The sequence below is a fragment of the Zonotrichia leucophrys genome, chromosome 3 (assembly GCF_028769735.1).
Source record: "Zonotrichia leucophrys gambelii isolate GWCS_2022_RI chromosome 3, RI_Zleu_2.0, whole genome shotgun sequence".
Taxonomy (NCBI): domain Eukaryota; kingdom Metazoa; phylum Chordata; class Aves; order Passeriformes; family Passerellidae; genus Zonotrichia; species Zonotrichia leucophrys.
In genome coordinates this window covers 41,680,099-41,702,456 of record NC_088172.1, presented here as the reverse complement: position 1 = coordinate 41,702,456, position 22,358 = coordinate 41,680,099, and the positions used below count along the sequence as shown (strand labels likewise).

General features: G+C 39.1%; 1 protein-coding gene across 12 annotated transcripts in view; it reads left to right on the top strand.

Moving 5' to 3' along the window:
- ROS1 (ROS proto-oncogene 1, receptor tyrosine kinase) overlaps positions 1–22,154 on the top strand; it is an 86,008-nt gene extending 63,854 nt beyond the window's left edge. For 9 of the 12 annotated variants that reach the window (XM_064707943.1, XM_064707942.1, XM_064707944.1 and 6 more), the window contains 8 exons: positions 297–459; positions 737–801; positions 3,482–3,611; positions 4,404–4,501; positions 5,114–5,317; positions 6,433–6,567; positions 11,682–11,845; positions 21,885–22,154. In XM_064707943.1, coding sequence (XP_064564013.1) covers positions 297–459; positions 737–801; positions 3,482–3,611; positions 4,404–4,501; positions 5,114–5,317; positions 6,433–6,567; positions 11,682–11,845; positions 21,885–22,030 — 1,105 coding nt within the window. In that variant the 3' untranslated portion in view covers positions 22,031–22,154. Of the gene's footprint in view, positions 1–296; positions 460–736; positions 802–3,481; positions 3,612–4,403; positions 4,502–5,113; positions 5,318–6,432; positions 6,568–11,681; positions 11,846–13,854; positions 15,203–21,884 lie in introns of those variants that run through there. The other 3 variants (XM_064707936.1, XM_064707945.1, XM_064707946.1) reach the window with 3 other exon arrangements.
- Positions 22,155–22,358: the final 204 nt, after the last annotated feature.

Sequence of the window (22,358 nt, the reverse complement as noted above, 5' to 3'; positions counted from 1 at the left end):
TTGCTGCAGGGCAGGTCTGCTCCAAAGGATGTGCTGCCATGCTGCCCCTCTGGCACACAGCCTAGCCTGGATCCCCCCCAGCCCATCCTTCATGTCACTCTGGCAAGAAACACAAGTGCACAGGGAAGGGCGAAGACCTGCTGTTTGTTTTCCAGTAACTTCCAAAACATCCAGGCCTCACCTGAGCTCCCCTTAAATATACCTGCTGAAACAAATAGTACCAGCTTCCTTTGAATTTTGATAGAATTTCTGACATCCTTAGGTATGAACAAGTGACTAGTATTGCTGTTTTGTAGCACTCTTCCTTCTCAAGCAGAGATTGAATCACTGCCAGCTTTCCCTCGGGACAAACTCAACTTACAGAAATTTTTAGGAAGTGGAGCCTTTGGAGAGGTATATGAGGGGACTGCAGTAGATATCCTGGCAGATGGAAGTGGAGAATCCAAAGTAGCAGTCAAGGTAATCACAACAATCTGTTCTCTTGCAACAGAATGGGATGGGCAGAGAGATCTGTCTCAGAGGTTTTACCTGAGAAATGGGTGTTGGGCTGATCTGGGTGTTTTCTTGCAGTGTTTCTTAAAAATCTCTTAAAGCTCAGCCTTGTAATGATTTCTAGGAAATAATGTGTATTGAAGGCCACATCTATGTCTGATTGTTTTACTTAAGCACTGTAGCAACAATGTAGTAACAGTGATGATGATGAAATGTTTCTACACTTCTGCTTTCCGTTGAGCAGACTTTGAAGAAGGGTGCGACAGACCACGAGAAGAGCGAATTTCTGAAGGAGGCACACTTAATGAGGTAGGGACAGCTTTGTCCCTGGGCACCCTTCAAAGCTGGTGGTGGCTTTCCAAGGGAATGAAAGTAGCACTTTCCTCTAAACAGATTATTGGGGCATTTTTGGGGTTTTCTCATGTTTCTGTCAAACTAGTAAATCACTACTGATGAATATTATGTAACTAAAGCTGTAAATCTGACAAGCAAAATTTAAGCCATAGACTGCAAGTTCAATATGCTCATATCATGGATTTATTTGTGATTGTACTGGTGTATTTCAGTATCTTTGCTCCCCCAAAACAAGTTAGTTGCCAAAGGCAATGGTCAGAATTCAACTTATCCCATTTTACTGAAGGAAACAAATCAGAATAAACTGATGACTAGAAGTTGTAATTTTCAGTGGAAAATATTTTTTAAAAATGTGCCACTAGGGGCTGCCACATACCCCTTCTATTGAGGTAGTGTTAAATTATGCATCTGTCACCACTGCAAGAATTTCACACAGAAAGCTTTGTGTTTCAGCTGGAAATCTTGTTTTCTAGAGTGTCCCTAGAAACAAGCTCAACTGTAGTTTTCAACTGGTACTATAATACTGAGAGTGTAGTTTAGTTTGCAGATGGACTTTTGCATTTCTTTTACTTTTATTCCATTCATGCAGAAATAAAGGCAATTTTTAAAAAATAAGGATTAATTTCTGTGCAGAAAACTTGGTTTATTCCAGTTATTAAACTGGAAACTGATTTTCACAGCATTCCAATTTTTTTTTTGTGGTTACATGCTTAAAAATATATCTTGCATTTTTTGCCTTTTATGACACACTGTAACGGAATGAGGTAAAAGGCTTGTTAAAATCAAAATTTGACCATGTCATTACAGTGCAAATTAATGATAAAGAGTAGAATTGTGTATAAGCTCCTCATAATCCATTTTCAGTCTACCTAGCAATCATAAACACAGTTAAGGTATTTTTTCCTGTGTAGTACTGTGTAGAAATTATATTAACTCATAGTTAAAATTTCTGAGGTTCTCTCAATTCTTGTTGCAGATAATAATCCAAACTCAGGAATCCTGGAGGAGTATATAATTGAAATTTTTTTGCATTTAAATGTAAACATTGACATGAGCCCATATATATACACCAATACAATGAATCAGAAATGAAGAGAATAGAAAAGTATTATATAATCCCCATAGTCACTAAAAACCACCAGCAGCAATGACAAAAATAATAACAATAATAACAACAATAATAATGTTTCTTTCATATTATTTGAATATTTAATTTTTAATATAAAACAATTATTTTATTCCATCGTAGAGGGTTTAATGATTTCATTTGATGTTCATCTGTGAGGTCTCATAAATTAAACCAAGGATAGAAAGGAAAAACGAGTGCATCTGAGTGCTTACAAACAGATAAGGTATATAAGATGCAAGTTGCAAGATATGTAGGTGCAACTTTTATTATGCTTGCCTTTTTGGATGTTCATTAAAATTTGGCTTTTAATGTTATACATGTTGGCTCAATTAAGCCAGAACTATTTGTTCCTTTTTATTGGTATGCAGCAAAGGGAAAATTGAGTTGCTTCTATTTCAAAAAGTCATTTTGTGTTGGTAATTGATGAGTCATTTGTGTGCAAATATGTGTAGGAAATTGTTGTGTCTGTCCCATCCCTCGGGAAGTAAGGCATGAGAGTTCAGTGGAGAAAGGTCTGCACTGGGTGCAGAGGAAAGTGCCAGGTGTTCCTTCCCCTCTTTTTGTTCCTGAAAGTGCTGAAGTTTGTCTGATTGAGAGGTATGTGCTAGGGGCCAGGGGGAACCGTCAAATTCTAAATCGCACTTTTTGCAAGAGTCTTTGCCCACACCTGAGATTAGGTGAATTGAAAGAGATTAGAAGGAAAATGTCCCTCTCTTGTTTGTTTACACTGCTGCATTTGACAGCATTTTGGACACCATCAATTCTACCAATAGAGTCAAGTTTCTCTGACTGCTTGTGCAAGTGCTTTCAGGCAGTGTGAGAGAGGAAAAGCATTTTCTAACACAAGTGAAGTGATTTAAAAAACACAGGCACTGACAGAGGCAATAAATATTCTTCATTCTTTGAAGAATACTTGCAGTACTGAGAGTACTGATTGCTCTGTGGTAATCCCTGTTTTAGACACACACACAAACAATTGCTAGTATACTTAGAAGTATTACTCATATGTATTTTCTTCCTCTTGCGAATGTACTGTGAAAAACTGTCCCCTGCTGAACTGTAAAAATAATATATTGCACCTTGTGCTTTTACTTTTGTGTATTTCTTTAAATCAGCAGTTCTACTGTGAATATAGCAGTAAAAATACTTTATTAAAAGCATGCAGATACCTTTCATGTAGAGGTGATGAATCATCTTATTCCTAGAAGAAATTGGCATTTGGCTACTTTTCTTTGCTTCCTGGAAATACGATGAAGTGTGCTTTTTAGTATGTGTGCATGCATTAGAGTGCCTGTCAAAGACAGTGTAAGCCTGTATTTTGGAAGGATGTCCCTGAACTCTGCCCATGACTGAGCAAATCCAGGCACCAAGCAACTGAATCATGTTCATAGAAGCAGGACTGTAAAGGCCAAACCGCTCATTCATTGCTTGCAAATATAAACACTGTTAGCTATCAACCAGCTGAATTTCTCATATGTCATCTTACATTTGTTTCCTTCTGTTTAGCAAATTTGATCATCCCCACATTCTGAAGTTACTTGGTGTGTGTCTGCTAAATGAACCTCAGTATCTTATCCTGGAGCTGATGGAAGGAGGGGATCTACTGAGCTATTTACGAGGAGCCAGAAAGAAAAAGGTGAAGACCATAAGAATCATATTTTTAAGCTGTAACTGCCCACAGTTTCTCTGTTCAGTTTTTCCCTTTCTAAAAGTCCATGCTGATGTTCAGCTGTTTCTGTACTTGCAAAGTCTGACCTGGTTTTTCCTTAACACCCTGGGGACCTCAGTGTTCAGTGCTGACCTTGCAACCAGTGATGCTGTGAAGAAGATTAAATGTCATTAGATCACTGACCAAAATTGTGATTTCAGTCATGAGATGTCTGCTGATTTCTCACTGTGAAAATCATAAACTGTCCTTTTGAAACTGGTAATAAATAATGGTGGTCATGTATGTGGTTTATTAGGAATCATAGAGGGTTTTTTTTGGTCTTTGAATAACAACAGTATCCTTAATGTGAGAGGCATAGTCCGAGCATAGAAGAATATACTGTCCCTGTGCCTGTGTCCTCAAATTCTTTAGAAGGAAAGAAAAGAACAAAGGATAAACAATTTCAAGTAATTTTTTTCTCCAGTTAGTGTGCGGATTGGAAATATGCATGGCATGACGTGAGGTCAAAATCAAATTTTATAGCATTATAGCGATTGCATAGTTCATTTACACAATCAGATCCAATCTGCAGTCATTGCTGAATTCTACTGAAATGCATCTACATGTGTTCTACTAGAAAAAACTATTATACTGATTAATGCAGCTATACATTTCAAATGGGGAAATATATTTCAGTGAGGAAATCTCACATGGGGAGTTTGTCATTCTGAGCTGGTAAAGCTGGAAGAAATAGCTAACTTCTGTCTTTGTTTCTTGTAGCTCCAGAGCCCTTTACTGAGTGTCACTGACCTCTTGGATATATGCTTGGATGTTTGCAAAGGCTGTGTCTATTTAGAGAAAATGCATTTTATACACAGGTACAGAATGTACTTTCTTAGTCTTCCCAGGCTTACTCACAGAAAACTCATTATCTTACCCAGGAAAAAATGTCTAGAAAAATGCCACAGTGTAACATGACAGGAGAGAGCACTGGAGTAAAATCTAAGACTATGCTTTTCTGCTAAATATCACTCACAGTTCTTTCCCAAAATAGTGGGCTTCTCTAAGGTCTGAACCAAGGAGTTACTGCACCCTAGGCAAGAATCATATCAAGTACAACAGAGAGAAGGACAAGTGGAAGATCCATGGTAGTTTCTTTGTTTGCCTAGTGGGTAGTTTTAGAGGACACAGAGGCAGGCTTTTCTCAGGTACAGGGAAAATTTGAGAAGCAACAGGCACAAATTACAGCAAAGGAAATTAGATAATGTTGTTCACAATATCCCAGAACAATCACTGAAACAGGTCGTCCAGAAGGGCTGTGTCATGTCCAGTCCTGAAAATAGGGCAAACTTGACTAGGTGAGGCCCTAAATCACTCCATCCAGCCTTGGGGCTGGCACTGCTCTGGAGGGAATGTTGAGCCAGAGACATACAGACCTGAGTTTTTCTGCAATGCTAACTCCATCCTCTTTTTTCTTCCTTAAAAATCAGGGACTTGGCTGCTCGCAACTGCCTTGTGTCCGAGAAGGAATATGGGCGTTCATCCCGGATAGTAAAGATAGGAGATTTTGGGCTTGCCAGGGATGTCTATAAAAATGATTATTATAGAAAAAGAGGAGAAGGTCTGCTCCCTGTCAGATGGATGGCTCCTGAAAGCCTTATTGATGGTGTCTTTACAAGTCGCTCTGATGTCTGGTGAGTTACAGATGCCAAAAAGCTGTGGCAAAAACCATACTAAATTCTGCAGCAAGAAAATATTGGTTTAGAGGAGGAATTACAGGGTTGTATATTGTCATCTCTAATAATTTTTAGGCTTGGAAAGACTTCCTCCTAAGTGAAATTTTAAGGATCTAATGAAATATTTGATACCATGACAGTGTATTTCATGGATAAATTTCTTTATGCTTTAAGATCTTTGGATTTTGTCTGGCAGGAACTAGTGTCACTCAAATAATTTTACAGTTGTACCAGGCCCACAATGTGGTTTTTGCTTGATTCGGCAGTGAATTGACTGCCAGCATGCTGTTCCATTTTGTTTTCCATTAGATTTATTGACATTTCCTTCCAACAGCCCAATACTTTGCCCTTACAGTTTCACCCTCTTCTAGTGACTTTTTTATTTTGAAGACCAGACTTTGCAGCATCGTCAGGGGAAGGTCACAGTACTTTTTTTGTGGAGGTTAGCTAGAAGTGTGCATTTGAGTGGCTTTGAGTTTATTGTGAAGAAGCAGAGACGCACTGTCAGGAGACATGGCAAAAAACACCCCCAGACTAAACCAGATCCATGAAACCTGGTATTCACACCAGTTCAGATTTAGGTGGCCACATGTACTCAGCCCATGGGTCTTTTCCAAGTCCCCAGTGCCTGCACCTATCTATTTGACTGCTACTCTTGCTCTTATCTAAGAAAGCAATTTAGTACTCTGTGCCAAACCAAATGAGATGCTGATTGCTCCACAAGTGGTGCTTGAGAGAACTTGTCTTTCTCCATTTTAAACCACACCTCTAGAGATTTCAGAACACTTGTTTATATGAGAACATGCTCAACCTGAGTGTTTCTGGGAAGGATGTGGGCACTCAGTGTCTTCTGAGCTGCAGCTCAGTATGTCTGGGAAAGCATCTCAGTTCTACACATTTATTTTAGCTATTCCAAGGCTGGCTTAGGGACAAATCTGAATTATGTCTTTTTGCTCCTAATTTTTCTGAGTCTTATTCTTAGGTTAGACACAATCTAACTGTTACTAGGGAGATTTCAGGATGGCTATGGTTAGTAATTTTCCTCTTTTTCTTTTTTTCATGGTGCTTCTGAGGGCTTTTGGAGTACTAGTGTGGGAAACATTGACTTTGGGTCAACAGCCATATCCAGGCTTCTCCAATACCGAGGTTTTACACCATGTACGATCAGGAGGAAGGTTGGAAACTCCAAATAATTGTCCTGATGACCTGTAAGTTAAATTGTTTAAATGTTGTTGATAATATTCATAAAAGGCAAGAGGCTTTTTGCCAGTTGGTCATAATTTTGAAGGTTGGTCATGCCCATGAAGGGCCCAACATCCTCCAGTTTCATTTCCAGTGAAATTGGCCAACCTGCTAATTCATCCAGTAGACAAACCTGTGAATAAGGATTTAAGGCATGGATCTGGTAGTAGTGGGAGAACAGGCTGAGAGCACCTGAAGATATTGGTTAGAAGTTAAGATGGCTCTAAGAAAGACTTTGCTGGTACATCATGTGTCTATGACTGTAGAAAAAACTCTCTTTCTTAATGGTAGGTGCAGGAATAGGCTAATAATAGAACATATGTGAAAAATAAACTCTGCCCTTTGTAGAGAGGATTCAAAAAAAGCCAGTAAGAAAAGCTGAAGCAGTACAGGAGAAAGGAAGTCTGTACCTCTGGTTTGTCTTTATCTGAACTGGATAAGTAAATCCTTCAATTTCTGTTTGTGTTGTGAGCACAAAACTCAGGTTTAATTGCAAAATTCTTGCAATTAACAGAATAAAATAAATACATCAAGTGGATCAAACCCATACCGTCCAGAGGTGTGTGAAGGAGGAAGCAGAATATGAGCTTAACAATCACTCAGTATTTTCTAATTTCATGTCTCAATTTCTTTATCACCCACTCAGCAAAAGCAGCCACAGCAGTGCACTTGACAGCTGGTTCTACAAAAGGAGAGGCTACTGGAGTGAACAATTCTTACTCCCAGGGCAGAGGAAAAGACTTGAGAATAATTCTGTGTTTGGCAGGACAATATCTCCATAATAGATCTTACACTAGTAACAGTGTTCTGAGCTTAAGAGAAGAGTGATTATTTATCATAATGTAGATATAGCTGAAATACCATGTTAGGAATAAAAAACACAGAAAAACCCCAAACCAAACTTTAGCACTCGGAGGAACTGAAGAACTGAAGAGATTAGAATTTTACTTTAATAACAGAGGGAAAACTGGAAGTCACAGAACAAATGAAAGCCCAAAGAAATTTTAATTGCAATATTTTCTGCTGAGAAAGGTTTCCTAAAAAAATTCTAACATCTTCCCTATGAATAAAAAAGCACAGCTATATCCATGTACTAGTCTGACATTCAAACTTAAGCAAAGGCTCATAAATTGCCTTAAAATGAATGACTGGATCTTCAGAAAAATCAAGAAAACTTTGTTTGAAATAATTTTTAAGATCCCAGATCTTGAATGTAGCAGAGTAGATAGGTCTTACATACTGGTCTGCCTGTTGTAACTTGTAGGATCAATGCCTAATAGTAGTTTTTGAAAGTCAAAGAGCTGATGAGCTTAGACTCTTGTACCATCTTTTATCTCATTTGGTGAACACTCAGCACCTGCATGCAGCTTCTGTCAGTAGCATAAACAGCTTTTTGCTGCTTTGCTAGGTCATTAATGGCATGCCAGCATTCTTGACATTCCTGCTTCTGTCCTTGTGGTTTTGAACCTGCATCAGGACGTCAGCAGTCAGTAATTGTCTCCTCAGCACTTTGGTTTGCTCATTGTCATTTGACAAAATAAACCATCACTGATAGGAAGAGAGTTCAAAGGCCAAAGTACTTCAGCTGAGAAGTGTTTAGGAATCTGTGATGGGCTCACACTGCAAGTGCAAGTAGGGCAGGCACAGAAACCTTAGGGTGCAAAAGCATGAAGGAAGTGGGTTGTTTGTTTGGTTTTTTTTTATTTGGAAGGGGGGAAAATTTCTTCCCCTTGCCTCCATAAGTTGTTACTCCAGGAACTAATCACCTGCTTTTCCCGAGCAAACTGTGACTAGGTAAAGCTTGGTAAAGAATTGAAAAAGGGTCTTGGGGACGTATAAATGAGACACATATATTGAAACATGAATTAGATCTATGAATGTAAATACATCTGCGGTCAGAAATCCACATCTGGCACAGCCACGTGGGTTTGAGGCTTGCATGCAAGAGAATGCCAAGGTTTGGACTGAACTGAGTCAGAACTTTATAATTTAACAAATCCTCAAAGGCCGTGGATTGCAGTCTAGAGAATTTGTACAAGCACCAGGACATTTGCTGACTTGTAGTTTCAGGAATGCTCAGTCCTTTGCAAACTTACACAAGCGACTTTGATAAAAAATTTTTATTTGGTAACTAAAAGCTTTTTACTATATGTTTCTGGCAATGATGCCCTGGAGGGATTAAGAGAGTGAGAGAAAAGAAGGCCTTGAACAGAATGCGTCAGATGAAATTAGGGACTTTTTATCATGACAAATTTTCTCATTTTCTAAGAAAATCACACATCAATTGTATTTCCCATTTCATGTGAGAAAATAATTGGTAATGCCTGTAGCTTCTGTGCACTATAGTGCATTTCAGGAATGTTCACATTCTGCCTCCAATATCAGATACTGAATATTATTTCTTTACTTTTCCAGGCTCTCATATTCTAACCAGCCCCACATAAGCAGCTCTGTTGGACATTCAGTTGTCGCCCCCAGATAAAATACAGGTGTGAAGTGTGGGTCCCCCAGATAAAATACAGGTGTGAAGTGTGGGTTTGTAGGTGTACATCTAGTGTAAAGGTTAGCTCTTTAACCTAACATAAACCTTTAGTTAATGTTGTTTGGAACTGTCATTTTTCACTTCTTCCTGACAGGCTTTCCCCATGAAGTAGGGGAATCCTCTGGATCTCTTTCTTATGAAGTGATGTGCTATTTGCTAGCCCATGTTTAGTTCCCCAAAAATATAGGAATATGTTCAATCTGTCACTTACATGTATCTTGGCATGTCAAGTTGTCTTTCTCCCTCTTCACTGGTCTCATACTCATGCATTTCTGAACTAATGAAAGCTTGTGCCATATGACTTGAAACTTTGGATGTCACAGCATGCCTCAAAAGCTAAATGTCATACCACAAATAGCTGTACATGTAAAATTTGCAGATATATTCTGAGAGAGCATGAAAGTTTTTGTCATTAGAAACCTAAAGCCTATCAGAATTAAACACTTAGTGAAAAATACCAGTACTGATACTTTAAGCCAATCACCAAGTAATTTGATTTAGGAAATAAAAACATGGAATATAATTAAAATGAGAAAATTACAGTACTGAATTACAGTTTTGGCAAAAGTTAATATCCTTATTCCATAGCAAAACTGAATGGCTTTATAAAGCAGATTGTCCAATAAAAATAGTTATTTAGAGAGGCAGAGATTGGTCACAGGAAACAAAACGAAAAAGTTCATATTTCACACTCGCAATGTTCTTGTTTCAAAAATGAAAAGAGGTAAATTTAGATTGTATATAAGAAAGAATTATTTTACAATAAGGGTGGTGAAACACTGGAAAAGATTGCCCAGAGAAGCTGTGGATACCCCATCCCTGGAGCTGTTCAAGGCCAGGCTGGGTGGGGCTTTGAGCAACCTGATGTAGTGGAAGATGTCCCTGCACATGTCTGGTGGGTTGGACTAGATGATCCCTGAAGGTCCCTTCTAACCCAAAACATTCTCAGGGTCTATGACTTCTGCATCGTATCCTGTTTCTTTCTTGGTCAGTGGCTGGCTGTTTCTTCCACAAGGCTCTGCTCATGAGCCCAAGTGCAAACCTGATGAAGCACAGCACCTGAGCTCATGTTTTTTTTGCCTGGATATCCTACCAACAAGCATGACCAGAAAGACGATTGTTAGGCTTCCAGCATCCAAGGCTATGTGACAGACACTTTGCTGGCAGCAGAAGGAAAACCAGTTATTTAACCTTATTTTGAGACATACTCAGTTCTTTTCTTTCGATACTTCCAGAGTCATCAATGACCAGTACACCTAAAAGTAAGCAGATTAATTGATTCAGAGTGGTAGGAAGCCAATACCACTTTTTAGATTCCTAAAACAGATTTTCAGAATTTCATGGAATCCTTTTGAAAAAAAACCATAATTACTCTGTTCAACTTGAAAACCACAAGAATACAGGTTGATGACAAGTGGCTTTGAAACAATTTTTCTACTCATATTCTCACTTGACACTAATATTTTAATGAAAAACATCATTGAAAAATCAGAAGCGAAGCGATTCCTCCCAGCTGTCACCAAGGGCTTTTTAAGATGCCCAGTTGTGGTGAAGGACAGCAGTCATCTTTTTAAGATGGATAAGTGAGGATCTGAGCAAGGCAATTCATTTCACATAACAGATTAACGCCTGGTGTCACATAGCAGCAGGTCTGGGGAGATGTTTGTCAGGGGAGGGTTTGAACTTAAGGCTTAGAGGTAAATGCTCCACATTCCAGATGCAGCTTCCTGAACCAGCCTTTCACTGGCTGCTCTCTGATTTTGAGGCTCTGAGACCTCTTTCCACTCCCAACACTTAGCATGTCCAGGCGCTGGCTGTGTTTTGGTTTTCAGCCTGTCTCTCCTTGGCTTTTGTAGGATTTGGTTTTGTGTAGCATAAACTCACCTTGAGCAAGGAATAAAAACCAGCCCTATCATTTAGACAAACAGGAGGTAATTTTCCCACTAAATGGTAGCAATAGTATTGTCCAAGGTGGGCTGGAATCCCTAAACCCTGAGGAAATTCATTCCATGTTTGCCTTTGGAAAGCTTACTCCTATTTGTTTTGGTCTGGAGGTAGAAGTTGAAATTAACTCTCCCTGTGCTGGACAGTTTGCCTTGAACTTCTCCTGAATGTGAGGTAGCTTGAGTTGAAGGAGGATTACATAAGTTGAAAACTTCAGGTTAATTTCTGATTTTACACTTCCCTTCTTTTTTTAAATTTTTTTTTTCTGTGAGAGAATTTCCTCCTTGTCTGCTTTCTTAGAAAGTATTCCTGACTTCTTCAGTCAGAGTAGATGTTCATGGCAAATGTGTATTTTTTTAGTGTTATATCTGCTTCCAATGTCAAAAAGATCCATGGTAAAAAGTTAAAATGTTTTGTAGTAATTATTCTCGACTTTATTTGATCTTTAATTTTTCATTGCCTCAGCAGGTGCTGATGATCTTTGTATCATACAGAAATTTTTCAGGCCAAAATTGCTTCCCAGATCTTTAAGGGTAATTGTTGAGATGAATGACTCTATTAGCATTTTTGTTTGCATTTAATTTTTTTTTTCAGATGTGATTTAATGATGAGATGCTGGTCCCAAGAACCTCTCAACAGACCTACTTTCTCTTGTATTCATGACAAACTGCAAGAGATAAAACAATCTCCACTGTCCTTCATCTGCTGCCTTGAGAACAGAGAGGCATCAGCTGGAGTCATCAATGAAGCTTTTGAAGGTGAGTCTGGGCCAGCACCCGCTCTTCTTGTGGCCTCTGCCCTGTGAGCAAAATGCTTTTCATTGCATTTGTCACTGCCTCAAAGTCTCTGGCTGTTACATGGAAACAGCAAAGATTTACCTCTATCATACTGAACATGTAAAGGTTCCTTCTGTGCCTGCAAGGTACAATGAACCAGATGAAGGCTGTGTAAGATCACCAAGCAAAAAGGCCCAGATGATGTTCTAATTAAGCCTGACTCACAGAGATATCCAATTTGCATCTGAATTCTTGGTAGTTCACAACCTGTTCCTCTAAAATAGATGCCTAAGTTCCTTGCAGAGCCATGAGAGCCTTAGAAGGCCTCCATGTGGAAATCTGTCCCAATTTCAAAGACAGTCTATGCCCTCTCCATGAGGTAAACATGGCCATTAGGCACTTCCTCTAGGAGCACAGGTTCAGAAGCCACCTGCAAGTGAGGCACCATTTAGGCACCCATAGTAAGGCATAGTAAGGTAGCTTTTATCCAAGCCAAACCCTGGTCATTCGGGTCTTGCCTATGCTCTGCACACTGTGAACAAATAAACTAAGTGGTGTTAGGGAAGACACACTTAAGATATGGGACACAACAAAGCTCAATTATATAAGAACATTATTAAGTTTGTGAAGACAGGAATTAAGAAAAAAGGTAATGCTAAATTTGAAGTTGTCTGTGCAACTGGGATGTAAATAATCTAAATATGGAAATTAGCATCCTGGCTGGGCCTGAATAGTAATCTATTGACATCCTGCAGTAATTCTTAATGAACAAAATATTGAGGAAAAAGTGAACAATATTAGTAAAAAATGTGATCTGAATTCAACAAAAAGAAAGTTTTTATCGATTGAAATATTTCACTTTTATTTCACAGATTAATTTTTTCATTTAATCTGTTTGCATGCTATGGTTTTATAGTGAAAAATATTGAATGGTTAAAGAACTACTTTCCATTCTAGGAAAACCAAATCTGACTGTTTCTGAAATATCTAAAGGCTTCATTTTGGAGGTGATTTTTTGTAGTTTTCTTTTTTCCCTTCACAAATTGTTACTGAACTAGGAACTCGCCTGATTCACAAACAATTTTGATACTTCAGTACTTCACATTTTCCTAAAAACTTCCTGATCCATCCCAGAAATGATACAGTGCTCAATTACACCATTACATAGACATTTTTCTTCAGGATATGAAGAATTCATATGTTCAATTCACTGCCATTTTCCAATTGTCACTTAATTTGATATTTTGCTAATCTTTATAATTTGGTGAAGCTTTACAAATGTCAGTTTACTTCCACTGTGGTTCCTCTTTATGTCAAATCATGCCTGTTCATGGCATGTTTACATTACAAGACTAAAAACTCTATAAAGACATGAAGGGACCAGTACAGATAATCTATCATTTCATGCTTTTTTAACAGATGATATTGCACCCTTATGCTATAATGAAAAAAAATTTGCATATAGTGTAATTCTTTAGTTTCTTTAAGGGTATCTTAGCTCTCAATAACAACATTCAGGAAAGGGATACTTAGTCTGGCACAAATGTAAGCCTGGCATTAGCTCAGGAAAGGACTACAGCCAATTAATTAGGCACTATGCCCAAGCTAATAGGCCTTACATTTTGGATGGACTTTATCTCACCTTAATGCAGCTGTCTACAGGCTAGGAGCCTCATCTAGGATACTCTTCTAGGGAGCTCTGAGTCAGAAGCAGAAAGTGACAGCTCCTGTTTTTTGGGCATGTATCTCAGCAGGAAAGGGGTCACCTTTTGCCTGATTCTTCACTGATGAAGGCTGGCATCCAGGTGACTTGCCATATTTAATGTGGTTCATGTAGAGTCACAGGGTGGGTGAGACTGGAAGGGACCACTGGAAGTCACCCAGTCCAACATCCCTGCTCAAGCAGGGTCCCCCCAAAGACATTGCTCAGGATAGTGTCCAAAATACAACATCTCAGCTACAGTATCTCAGACTAGATGTTTAATTTTCAGATGGCTACAGGAGAACAGCATCCACTGGACACAAGGCTTGCACCCACTCCTGAGCTAGTTTGGTTTCCTGGCTTAGACATCTCTCCTCTGTGTTCCCTACCTCCACAGGCAACAGAGACATGAAAACTAACAAAGTTAAGAAGTTCTTGTGGCATTACATCAATATCTGTCAAAATCTTTAGTAGGGCTGAAATTTCTGGAGAAACCTACTTTTCTTCTGCTTGGAACTGGGGAAAGGGTCTGGAGGATTGGTTACCATGTGTGTGGTGCAATAGACCTGGCACAAATGTAACATGAAAGAGTTTTAGTTTCAGTGCAAGTCTGCTTATCATGTGTCAGATAAGTCTTATCTTTCTCCAGCTGTTAACTTGCTCAATTTAGGCAAATAATTACTTTCACTGGGATGACAAATACATATTCTTAACGTAAGAAACATTATTTTGCCAAAGTGTCAGGTTCTGCCACACAGCAGAGGTCACAAAAAAAAACCTATTGTTTTGTTTATATGCCAGGACCAAAAGTTGCATTCTTAGAAATTACCAAGATGCAAAGGAAAACATGGATTGAGGCTTCCATGAAGTGTCAGTTTGAAGGATAAAAATTTGAAAAAAATCAGTTTAGTACAGAAAATATGGTAGTATAATGGACTTTAAAGGTGGTCTTAATAATAGCTCTGTGCTCCATAATGTAATTTTAGTCAGAGAATCTGTTGAGAGGAGTCGCTTTTAAAATCAGACTCCATTCAACCTGCTTATAGTAACTGAGTTGGTAAAATCTGGCCCACTGTGGTAAGCAGGGCAATTCAGTGTAGGCAGAGCTTTGGCCATCAGAACTTCTACTTGGCACACTCTCTTCCTGAGCCTTGGACCTTTCCCCACCAGCTGTCATGTTCCCTCTTCTGGTTTCCTCTCATTCTTCCCTTTCCATAGGTTCTGCCCAGCTGCTGTTGCCTCAGACCCATTGCTGGATCTGCATTGGGAGGAGAAGACAAAGCAATTGTTTTCATGCTTCCATTCAATGTTTTCATGCTTCAGTTCTCAAAAGTCTGTCTTTACTTGTCCTCAGGTTCATTTGATGATTCTCTTATAGGAAATAGCCTTCAGGAAACAGGGTAGCTTGAATTTTATTCATCTGCATATCATCCTTCCATTGAAATGGATTTTAAAAGACTAAACACTTGACTAGCTATTTACATGTATAATGCCATACTAATTTTCCTGTATATTTATAATTTACCTGTAGGTTATCTCCCTCTTTCCTCAAGCACAGTCTTAATAAGCCCATTAAAATGTAATGCTGTTTACTTGACTGAAGCTCTAGAGTCCTCGTGATGTCTTATTGTTGCTGAATTTTCTGACCAAGGACACATGCATGTCAATTTTCTGTAGCTCTCCAGCCTTGAATTAATTTGACAGCTTTTCTGCCTGCCATGTAAATCTCATGCACTGGAATTCAGTAAGACGTGGGCTCCAGAAGTGAGATTGATTTAAGCAAGAAAAGGCCATTCAGGTTCTACTTGAGTTTCCAGACTAAAATGTGTGCTCCACTGTGACCCTGTCAAAAACAGTTTGGGGCATGGAATATGTCTCAGACTGTAATTTGTAACACATTGTATAATAAGTTAGTGATTTTTAAAATTTGTATTCATTTCTAGCTGGGACTAAGTGAAGTATTCTTTGTGTTCATAGTAGTAGTAGAAAGATGACAGCCAAAACAAATAATCCAAAAGTCTGTTCCATTATGGATTGTCCTCGACAATATTTTCCAAAGATGTTACACAGTCATTGGCCTTTGTGTGTAATGAAACTCTAGCCATGAGCCTCTAGCCAAGAAATGCTTGCTCTCACCAGGTGACCTAGTTTCAAAAGAAAGAGACAAATGTCAAGCAAAGTGCAATTACATGCCTCAAAATAGCTAAGATACTTAGCCTTACATCTTCCAAATTCTGTTGAGTCTTACCTAGCCACACTTCTAGCAGGTCCATGCATGCTGTTGGTGATTTTCATAGGTGGGAGAGCTGAAAAACATTAGATTTTCTCAGTCACCTTAATGCCAGTGCAGTGTAACACAGAGATGGCGAGTGTGGGTAAACCAATACAGACAGGCTGCTAGTGGACAGCATGCTAGCAGGAGAGCATGGGCATGGCAAAAGGGGCACATGCTGTGTTATTGCAAGAGTTACCCTTCTAAAGCAGGCATCAAGTGTCAACAAACACGCCTGAGCAATACCAGCACCTCCTGGTGCTGCTGCACTGGAAGGGAGGGAAGTAAACTCAGGACCAAGGTCTACCAGTTTAGAGCTTTTCCTTCTTGCTCTGACAGGCTTCCCCAAGACATTGATTTTGGGCTTAAAGTAGCAGTAACAATATTTATTAGAGTGAGGGCAACATTATCCAGCTGGAGGACTGAGACACCAGTGGGTTTTGAATTCAATGGGAATTTCATGAGCACAGGCACTGTCACCAGAGTTCCCATTCATTGCTGAAAGATAGCCTGTTCTTCCCCCAGTTCCAAGAAGTGCAGCATGCTAGAAGGACAGCCCTGCATTGCTGTAAAAATAACTGGACCATCTATTTTCAGCCATCAGTTTTTACATTTGCACATATAAGAGAGCACTATAGCTTTTCAGGTCCCGTGAGTGCCCCTTTACAGATGGAAACACCTGTTTGATTTGGCAAACGCCTTTTCTGACATCAGACAACTGGGCATTAAGCAGCTGGAGAGACTTCTTGCCTTTATGACCTAGAAGGACTATTCTTATCAGGGCTACTCCTTACTATGGCTTTTGGACCTATATGGAAAAGATAGAAAAATTCCTATATGGAATTGCTTAGAAAAAGAGGCTCCTCTGGCAAGAGGAGATGCCAGGCATTTGGAGAAAATCCAGGATAAAAGACTAAAGACTGAAAGGAAACTTATTTGGCCTCAAAACCATGATTTTTAAATTCTGAACTGGAGATATTGCTTGAAAAATGTGGCAAGATACATGAGTTAGAATTTAGTAATGTTTCTTTTTTTCACTTTTCTTTCCAAAGGCAGTGTATTTATTTCTTCAGCAGTTCAGGTACTTGCTAAAACTGTCATCTGTAATTTTTTTTAAATCTCAGTGCAAAAATTTTGCACTGAGAGACTTGATATTAAAGAATCAGTAATTTCATCATTAATTATATGTTTGCTTTCTCTACTGCTTGAGTACCTGTTTTCTGTTTCTCATGTAAGAGTCATCAGTATATTTCCTAAACCAAACTGCCTTTTAAAAACTATTCCACACACCTCTCTGAACGTAAAATAATCACTTGGGCAAATGGAAGCTTCTCTAAAGCAGATGTGTTGATAAGGAACAGTTTTAGAACCTTGTATCTAGTCTCCTTTGTATTTTTCTGAAATTCAGTAATCCTCTTCCCCACTTAGCTTAGTGAGCAGCTGACCCAAAGCCTGCAGAGGTCAGAGAAAAGCCTGCTTCCAAAAAAGCATGAGTGGTTACAGCACTGCAAGAAAAGGGGAACTTGGTGGTGTAAAAGTTTCTTATTTCCACTCCAGACAAATGGTGTTTGATTCCAGAGAGTGCACATGAACCATATGATGCTGCAAGTGAAATCGCACCAATACTTTTTTTCCTTTGATCGAAGGAAAAAATCAGATGGTGAAAGACTGTAAGACAGATGTGTAGACAGATGTGGATAAATATAGGCAACTAAAACATAAAAACTGCCTTTACACTGGGTGTCTAGGCTGTCACCAGAGATTTGTAGACATATTCAGGGGATGTTAATGTGTAAAGACAAGGAAGTGGATTAAGCATCTCCACAAAGCGATTCATTCCTCCTTTCTCTGTTGGCTGTAAAGACAGCCTAGGCAAGGAGCTTCAATGGGACATGTAAGACCTGGGTGGTTAAAACTTGGTAAAATGAATCTTGTCTTGTAACATGGAGAAAGGGAGTGCTTTCCTATTTGTATAGTCTTACTGCATTGCAGCAAATATAGAAGTGGGTTTTTTTTATGCATTTATATTATAAATTTAATAAACTAGGTAAGAAGCAGGTTTATATCTGTAATTACTAGGACACAAAGATTTCAGTACACAGTCCTCTAAAAAATACATTAAAATAAAAAGAGAGGCACTGCTTCAAGCAGATTAGTGCAGGGGAGATGTAGGGTGAACAAAATTCTCACTTTTAGCACCTTTAGTGTCTGACAGAATAGCAAAGCTCAGTGAGTCACCCTCAAACCATGCAAGATCATATGCTTCATTAGGCAGGAAACACAGATATATCTCCACTGATACTTAATACAGAGTGGAGTATTAAAACGGATATATATTTGTTCTATTTATATTCTTACTGGCTATGTGCAGAAACTGAAACACAGCTCCTCCAGCTCCAGGTGGCCATCAGGTATCAGGAAAATACTCTCTACATAGGAGCTGTCTCTTTGAGCTAACCAACGTGGCTGAAGTAAAGAAGTCAAGGTTCAATAGCCACCATTTTCACCCTTAGCAAAGATATGTCATCAGGTGTTTCTCTCCAATGTGTTTGCTGCGGGGTGTATCTTTCATCCATGCCAGTAAGTCAGCCAGACTCTTGTTTACTGCCACATACATTGTGCAGCAGTGACAAAGGACAGAAAAAGAGGAGGGTGTTACTGAGAAACAGGAAATGTGGCTGGACTGCTAAATACCTTACCATACTGAAGGTGCTAAGCATCATATGGGATTATGTCACCCGGAATTAGTAACATCTCAGGCTGGCTACTTAGCTGGTGTAAATTGGTGGCACCCCACACGTTTCAATGGAACTTCATTAATTTATGCTAGCTGAGGGTCTGGCCCTGAAATAGCTGTAATATAAGATCAGCATCTCTAGATCAGTTTATTCAGTCTCAACCAATCAGTTTTTCTACTGACATTCTTTCTCTTCTTAAATGTTGTCACCTTCTTGAATTTAAACACCAAAACCCCCTTGTCTGCTTATCAAGACGCTACAAAAATTTGCACCCTTCCAGGCAGGACTTCAAAACATGTTGTGAGCCCCCAGAGTTTACCAAGCAGGCAAGGACAGGCACTGTGTGACCGTGAGGCAGGACGCACGGCCTGGCTCGGCTCTGCGGCTGCCCTGCGACAGGAAGCAGCCGGCTGAGGTGCTGGGATGGGGAAGGGAAAAGCACAGATTTTATCAGGTCAGGGCTGGTCTTCTCAGAGGAGGCTAAGCAAGCAAACTCTACTCCTCTATAGTATGAGTCAGAGATCATTGTTTCTTGTGTCAGTTAATGTGGGGCTCTCTGGCGTAAACTTCTGCCTATCCCTGGAGAGAGGGGTTGTAATTCATTTACCTGCAGTTTGGCCCACATATGCTTAATGCACAAGTTCTGAGCACAGCCTTTAAGCTTTAAGCACAGCTCTACTAGGAAAAACGTCCAGCAAGGTCAAAGCTGCATGCATTTAGGACCTGAGACGTGTCTGTGCAAGTACAATTCTGAGCTTTGAACTTGCCATTTTAGCTGTAGGAAGCAGCCTGGGACAGCACAGAGCTCAACGGGATCCTGCTTCTCAGTGGGGCACTCCTCAGCCCGTACAAAGCTCTGGACTGACAGGGCAAGCCTGCCTCGTGCCCTGAGGTAGGTTGTTTAAAGCAAACCTAGGTAACTCTACACTATGCAGCAGCTCACAGTGTAGACAACCCCTCAGAATTCAAGCCTGTGTAGCTGAGTGTCCGGCATGACTTCAGATTTTATGAAGGTGCTCCTTGGACGTCTCCTCTTGGGGTGTTTTGTTGACTCAGGCCAGCTTTGCTTGTGAAATCTGAGGGGATCACATCACATGGTTTATCCTGCATTTACTCACGTATAACCCAGCATGACTGTACATCAATCAACTAATTTTAGCGATGTTAAAACTGAAAAGAAAATAGTGATATCTTATAAATATACCAACCTGCCTCTCCACTCCGGTTTCTCTCTATCTTCCTTCAATTTCTTAACATTTTTTGGGAGGCCCTTCCAAAGATTATTCAGAATTCTCTGAATTGACTTACACCTTCCCAGGGTGCTGGTAGGGCTTCTAGTCCTCACATTTCTGGGGGAATTTCACAATATATCATGAATTTTTTCTTCAATCGCTCATTTTTAGTATTTTGTGTCTCCATCCATTTTTCTGCTCCAACTAAATGAACAAAAATAATTTGCTTGCTTTGCTAACTACCTAACAGTCAAGCATTGTACTCTATAACTTGAGATCTTTGTGTAGCTTTGCCTTGTAGAGCAGAATGGTGCTAAACTTTCATCAGCACTGAACACTGCACTAAGAGATGACTCAACAGTGAAGGAAAGGGCACTTACAGTCAAAAATGTCACAGTCAAAGTGGCAATGTGTCTTACACATGTCATGTCATAGGAGAAAGGTCATCAATATTATATTCTTCCTCCATCATTGGATATGATAAGAATATTCTGCAAAAATAATACTTCTTCCTTATTGCATTCCCACAGCTCAAAAAGTAAAACCAAGGCAAGGTGTTTGAGTTTTTAGCTCTTTTTTTCTTAATGAGAAACACAGTGGCGCATAAGCTGAAAAAGGATTATAAAATTTTATATATTCTCTAGTTCTTCAGACCTGTTGGGGAAAGAATTAGTAATGTATCTATATATCTGGTAAAAATATCTCAGTGACCTCATACTCACATTTGTGTAAACATCACCTCATCAGTTCCAGATACTTATACAGGAAACAAATCTGAATGCTCCTCTAGTGTTCTATACTTAGGCAGGTCAGCCGGCATATGTCTGGTCTGTAAATACCCAGTTTTACTTGGGTCCTTATTTTAAGGTTTCCCTCTTAAGAGTCTGCTGCAAACGTCCCCTCAGCATTTGCCTGTGTGCCTTTTCCAAAGCAAATTGTCCCTGAAGGTTGCCATTAAGTTAAACAAAAAAGACAACTACAGAGAAGAGCTGAACTGGTTGGTAAAGGCTTAGCTGGAGCTGAATTACTAAATAAGGCCATAATAGCCCTGAACTGACAAAGTGAGTATCAAATGATTTCTCATTGCTGTCAGTCACTGTGGTATGTGACCACAGTTTGCTCTGTGTCCCAAATCCCATCTTGCTAACAGGTTTCTAAAATCAAAATTCTCTTTCAGGCTTTTCCTGATAATATTTCCTATGCTAATGGACTCTAGCATGTGGAATAAATTTCTGACTTTATAGCTTGGGGAGATGTGTGATTATAGTGACATAATAAATTGTGTGTTGCCTGGTGGAATAGCACAATGCTTGTGATTCCTTTGAACAGATAACCCTGAATGTCATATGCTTAATTTTTCAGCTATGAAGTAAAATAAGGAGGGAACGTAATAGAAGGTACATGTTACAAAAATAAATGCAAGAAATAGTAGCAATTATAACTTGAGCGCTTTGTTAACAATTTTTATATTTTTAAAAATTTATATCCCCTGCAATAAATCTCAAGCAACTATGTATAGATAAACTGCATCAAATTAAGGAAAAATGGAAAGATTTTTAAAACGTGAAAAACACAGTGGATTGCCAAGTGTAAGCTTCTGGAAGAGCAGAATACTACAGAGACAGAAGTCTAGACTAGACCTCTAGAGAGACAGTATATAATGATTTTGTAGATAGAAAACTGCCAATGTTACAGGACTCCTTAGCAGTATTATTAGCAGGGTTGCTACAAAGGTTCAGATTAAAATCACTTTTGCTTTATGCTTCTTTACAAGGAAAAGAAGCAAGTCATGCATTCGTGACAGTATTGCTGCCTCTGGAGGTATGAGCACTGATAAGTAACCTTTCCCGAATGATTTACTTAAAGTTCTGGTCCACACAGACAATACCAGAAAATAATTTTAAATCATCATTCTTATGAGGTCACTAGACCAACTTTCTCCAGCAGCTGTCTGATTTTGTTTGCTTTCTAATACTGCATGTGTATTACTGAGTGTTGTATTTTCTTTTTTTTTAATTAAGTTTTAAAAATATTTTTCCATTTTATTTTCCTTTCTCTTTTTTTTCTTTTAATGCAGATAATGATATCCCGTGTGCAGATTCAGACAGCATTCTTTCAGCCACACTAATGGAAACAAGGAATCAAGAGGGCTTAAATTATTTGGTACTAGTCAAAGAAGGCAACCCAGATGAAGAAAGCATCAATTCTGTTGAAATTAGTTAAGTCTGGTTATCACTGTTTAAGAGAGTGAAAGAGAAAAAACTCCTCAAAGAAGACATAAGCCATATGTCAAAATATTCTGCATGTTATCATACTTACAGAGGTGTCTGAAAAAAAAAAAAATCAATTCTTTAATAAAACTACCAGAAAACAACGAGGTACTGAATGTTGTGTATCAGGATAAGACACCAATTACTTAGCCTTTGATTTTATACATGTTATGGTTTGGGTGCTTCACAGGAGATAGTTTAAAGCAAAAAAACTTGTATCACAGTAAGGGATTTTACTGTGGTATTAAGTTTATGCACTCGCATGTGCCTCAGGCACACAG